This window comes from Vanessa cardui, chromosome 16 (assembly GCF_905220365.1).
Source record: "Vanessa cardui chromosome 16, ilVanCard2.1, whole genome shotgun sequence".
Taxonomy (NCBI): domain Eukaryota; kingdom Metazoa; phylum Arthropoda; class Insecta; order Lepidoptera; family Nymphalidae; genus Vanessa; species Vanessa cardui.
The window spans coordinates 7,090,717-7,096,716 of NC_061138.1; the positions used below are offsets into that span (position 1 = coordinate 7,090,717).

Here is a 6,000-nt window from a genome sequence, read left to right on the forward strand (position 1 = left end):
TATCTTCCACTTTTACAATTACTTTAATGATGGTTTTACCAATCATCTAAAAAATCATTTGCCCTTAGCCAAAATAGATACACAACCCTACCTAAAAGTCTATCATGACTAAATTTAAGATTTCAACCAACAATATATCATATTAGTCCAATATTAATTTAATAAATAAATTTTGCACAAAAACCTACCGGCGGATATAAAACGATACGATTATTATTTTTTATTATATATTGAAAATACTTATTATATTTTATCATAGAACGTTATTTTGTCAATTCGTTTCTTAATCTATTGAGACCTCAATCCTAGACGGCCGTTTATTTTAGTGTTTGAATGAGTCCCTGGATCCTGAAAAAATATATATTCATCCGTACTGAACCGGGACGGGAACAGGCAGCTTCAAATATATAGTTCAAGGGCGTTCCAAATTATATATTAAATGTCATCACAATATTACAAATTTATTTTACCGCTTCCAAAAATTAGATATGTGGTTTCATGAATGACATGAATACTTTATGAGGTTTCATTTCATTATAATTTGTTTTCCAAAGTGGAATTAGATTGTTGACTGATATAATATTGGCTCATACTGGATTTAATAACTTTTAATAAAATAAACTATAATATTTGGAAAAAAAGAAAATTCGAACGTTATACGTAAATTATCATTTTTAATGACAAACTAATATATTATATCCTTACGTGCAGTTTTTTCTATACCTACACTTATAAATTGAATATAAAATATATATTTACATAGATACTATATATCAGTTCAGATAATTATATAAATTAAACAAGACTTTTTACGAATGGTTATTTTAATTAAGATATTATTGGACTTTATTATATATTTATATATTTGATTATGAAATATACAAAATACACCGGAATAAATCTTTTCAGATTTCAGTTTAAAATCACTTAAAATCACAAATTATACACAGTAATCATTTAATTATATATCTTGTAACAATCGTTTCAAAAGAATAAAGTGTGAATGAATTTACATAAACATATCACAATGAGATCTATTTTAATATCTTATTGTATATTTTAGTATAATATAAATGCGTATTACAAATAAATTTTCCGATGATACTTATATTAAAGCCTTTCTTAGTGATTTTATTGTTACGAAAATATTATGAAATATACGAAACCTTCTCCTCAAAGGGAGAGGAGGCCTTTGCCCAGCAGTAGGAATTTACAAGCTGCTGTTGTTGTTGTTGTTGTTGTTGTTGTTGTTGTTGTTGTTGTTGTTGTTGTATACGAAAATAAAAAAAAATAACAATTACTAAAGATTTTGGAAAGAGCGCCTATTTATTAATATTATAAATTTAAAAGTAACTCTGCATGCCGCTCTGTGACGACCAAACAGCTGAACTGAATTTGATGAAATTTGTTATAAAGTAAATTTAAACTCTAAGAATGGACATAGGCTACTTTTTTCCTGACACATGTCTACCAATACCCTGAAATGTGAGCAAAGCCCCCGGCGACATTAGTAATAGTATAAAGCGCAATATAGTATGAATCACTTTAGACTTAAAGCTTTAGTGTAATCTTCATTTATCGTCCCTCACAGGAAGACTCAGTTCCGCAGCATGCACGGTTAGAAAAGTTAAATAACTGTATAATACTGCTCGATTAGAATATTTTGGTTACTTTCAGTACTGTTTCTTAAGAAATTTTGTTTTTGGGGTGACACTATAGATTTAGAAACTCTTTTGATCGTACAAATAAGACTTAATATAATCATTGAAATCAAGACCTTCTTGGAGATGTTTTCACTCAATGGGTATACATACAGTTGCTTACTATAATTTTAGAAGAATATAATGTATATTTACAATAATGTAGATCTTTTCGAAATATACATTGGCAATTATTGAACAGACATGAGAAGGAAAGATAAACTAATACCATGTAGTTTTCGAATGATAGGCATATGCAAATTATGGGAACGTATGCATTTCTATAATAAGATTCCACAGTTATAAGTAACTTGGCATAGTAAAAGTGATAAGGTAACGTGACCATTATAAGGCCTTCTATGAACCTACTTGAATAAAGAAAATTTTGGTTTTGATTTATTTGAATCATAATAGAAGGATTACAACGCATGTCAGGAAAAACACGTAGTCTAAGTGTCGAAAAATGTTTATTTAAATATTTAAATACTTTTAATAAACAAATCATTAATAGCTTGGAATTATTATTGGTCTTCTAAGGTTATTGAATTATACCTTTAAATAAATATTATTCAAATGTATTTTATTGTGAATACATTTAAGTAGAAACAAATTATTATTTATTAATGTAAATTCCAGATAATATGAAATCCTAAATTTATAATTACCGCAGTAATAGGCGTCTAAATTATACTTAACTTTGAAATGAAGTCAATGAAGTTCGGGTATTTGGTATATTAGATGACATTGACCTCTATGGTTATCGGCGATGATCTCGATCACAACTACTATTTTGAGATGAGATTACATCAACGTAAAGGAAATAGATAAAACTACTTCATACTTCGTCATAAATTTTGAGTAAATTAAGTAAATATTAAAATTAAAAATATACCTACATTGAAGACTTATTTCTTTCATAGCATCACATTATCTTATTTGTGTAATATTCGATAGTTTTTCTAAAATAATACATTGGTTTTTATACTAGTATTGTACTCCATGTTGACTGTATGTATTTCCTTCCCTATTTCCGAGGCTAATCATAATTCAAAGTAGACGTTGACACTCACGAGAATCATTGCGCATTCCGGCCTTCGCACCTTTAGTATAAAATTCACTACGGACAACAATTTGACATCATTAGCTCAGCAGAAGCAATTGACAATCAACCAAAATGTTCAAACTGGTAAGTGTCAATGCAACCCAAAAAAAGTTTTTTTATGTAACAGTGAAATTATTTAAAGAAAATAAGGAAGAACTTAATAGAAAATGTATTTAATAATATTTTAAATTGGATAAATATCTATTACGATTAATACAATTTTACGCATTACATATGTGTTTAACCATTTTTAATTATTTATAGTTCATATTCGCCTGCTTCCTGGCTCTGGCTGCTGCCAAACCTCTGGTCTCAGTGGCATACACGGCACCGCTAGCTGCCTACACCGCTCCAGTGGCAGCTGCATATACCGCTCCGGTAGCAGCGGCATACACCGCACCCGTGGCTTACTCGGCATATGCCCCATATGCTGCTTACTCAGCCTACCCGTATGCTGCCCCGTACTCTGCTTACTACTTGCGCTGAAAATGAAGTCCGAAAAAGATTACCTTCGCTTTCAATGGAAAAATAGAAAAATATATATTACATGCAAATAAATATTGTTGAAGTTATATTAGATTTTTTTTCTCCTCTAAAGCATTAAAAAAAAGTAAAAGTAAAGTAAAGTAACAGCCTGTAAATTCCCACTGCTGGGATAAGGCCTCCTCTTCCATTAAGTAGAGGGTTTGAAACATATTCCACCAAGCTGTTCCAATGCGGGTTGGTGGAATGCACATGTGGCAGAATTTCGATGAAATTAGACACGTGCAGGTTTCCTCACGATGTTTTCCTTCACCACCGAGCACGAGATGATATATAGTGGTGCTTGCCTAGGTTTGAACCCGCAATCATCAAAATCAAAATCAAAATCAAAGTATACTTTATTCAAGTGGGCTTTTACAAGCACTTTTGAATCGTCATTTAACAATTAAGTGAAGCTACCACCGGTTCGGAAAGTAGATTCTACCGAGAAGAACCGGCAAGAAACTCAGTAGTTACTCTTTTTCAACATTTAAAAAAATACAGTCATGATAGTTAATTTTTAAGTTAATACAATTATTAAATTAATATATCCTGCCTGGAAGTCAACAGGTATTAATTCCACGCTTTTTTATCATCTACAAAATCTTGTATCGAATAATACGCCTTTTTCACCAATGTATTTTTTATAAACGATTTGAATTTACGAGACGGCAAAGTTAAAAATGTCTGTGGAATTTTATTATAGAAATGGATACCTTGCCCCAAGAAAGATTTATTGACTTTGCGGAGTCGGAAACTTGGCGTTATAAGCTTATCCTTACTTCTAGTGCATATACAATGATTATCACTGATTTTATCAAAGTTATCAATGTTACTGTGAATATACATGATATTGTTGTAAATATATTGCGACGCAACAGTGAGTATTCCTACTCTGTTATAAATAAACCGAATTGCTCTCTTTTGTAAAATAAAGACAGATTCAATGTCTGCAGCGTTACCCCAAAGTAATATGCCATATGACATAATACTGTGAAAATAACCAAAATAAACTAAACGTGCGGTATCAATATCAGTTAGTTGTCTAACTTTTCTAACCGCGTATGCTGCGGAGCTGAGTCTCCCTGTTAGGGACGACAAATGACTCCACTGAAGTCTGGAATCCAATTCTATTCCCAAGAACTCGGTAGTATCGGCTACATCAAGCGGGCCACCGCTTAAAGATATATTATAATTTTGCTTTCTAACATTGGCTAGGGTAAAAACTACACATTTTGTTTTTTGAATATTCAAAACCAAATTATTTACATTAAACCAATCTTGTATCTGCGATAAGGCACCGTTCACATCGTCATAGTCAGTTTTTTTCCTGTCAACCTTAAAAATCAGTGAAGTATCGTCAGCAAACGATACTATATCACAAATACCTTTAACAAAGAAAGGAAGGTCATTTATATATCCTAGGAATAGAAAGGGACCCAAAATTGAACCTTGTGGAACACCCATTTTTAGCGTAGATCCAGTAGACTTTATTCCATTAATGAAAACTTGCTGGATTCTTTGACTTAAGTATGAAGCAATGAGATCAAGAGCCCTACTTTTAACGCCGTAATATTTGAGCTTATAAAGAAGCGTCTCGTGTTCTACACAATCAAAAATTTTATTTGTACCAAAATGGATAAGAAGTTGATTTAAAATAATTTTTTCGAAAATTTTACTTAAAGATGGGAGTATTGAAATAGGCCTGTAATTACTGGGATCGCTCCTATTTCCATTCTTAAAAAGTGGTAAGACTTTACTACATTTTAACAAGTCAGGAAATGAACCCGTGTCCAAACTCTTGTTAAAAATTACTGCTATATACGGAGCAATATCGTGTATGATGTTATTTATGAATTTTACCGAAATGCCCCATACGTCGTTAGTTTTTTTAATATTGAGTGTTTTAAATACTTTTATAACATCTATTGCAGAAACTGTTTCAAAAGAAAAATCAATAATGCATTTAGAAACATGTTTATTTAATAATCTAGCTGCATCTAATGTAGATGATTTTAAATGAGATGTTATTTTATTAGGTATGTTATCAAAAAATATTTCAAATAAATTTGCAACTTCCAAATCAGAATTTGTGTATTTACTGCCTGTGTTTAATTTGATTGGTATACTTTCCTTTTTAGGTGAAAAATGTAGGCTAATTCGATTAATCATTCATTCGACATCAGAAATATCATGTATTTTTTTGGAAATCATCAGTCACCATTGATTACTTTTATTTATCCTCCATGTAAAATTAACATTTAATTTATTAAAATTTAATTCTGCAAATTCATTACTTAATTCGAAAATATAATATTAAAAAGCGGGTTTGAACCCGCAATCATCGGTTAAGTTGCATACTAGCCACTGGGCCATCTCGGCTCTTATATCAAAAACTTGTTACTTTCATATTACATTATTTTTATACCATATACTCGTCCAACTAACTGGACGTTCCTGTTAGTTGGACGAGTATGACGACAAATTCACACCATGACATATCGCGCTCGTGTTCTTCGGTGAGTTTCGAGTTCTTTTTTCAAACCTCTATATACATAAATGGACCAAGATATATTTGTCAACTTGTACTGTGCTTATATTGAGCACTCCACGATTATTATCATGCGTGATTATTTTTTCAATTTTAATGCTATTTATATAACCTTCAAAATACAA

At 30.9% G+C, this 6,000-nt stretch overlaps 1 protein-coding gene across 1 annotated transcript; it reads left to right on the forward strand.

The window, feature by feature from the left end:
* The first annotated feature begins 2,795 nt into the window (after window positions 1-2,795).
* Window positions 2,796-3,374, forward strand: LOC124536351 (cuticle protein 18.6-like). The gene is made up of 2 exons (XM_047112879.1): window positions 2,796-2,886; window positions 3,067-3,374. The coding sequence occupies exons 1-2, from the start codon at window positions 2,875-2,877 to the stop codon at window positions 3,286-3,288; spliced, it is 234 nt and encodes a 77-aa protein (XP_046968835.1). The 5' UTR covers window positions 2,796-2,874; the 3' UTR covers window positions 3,289-3,374.
* Window positions 3,375-6,000: the final 2,626 nt, after the last annotated feature.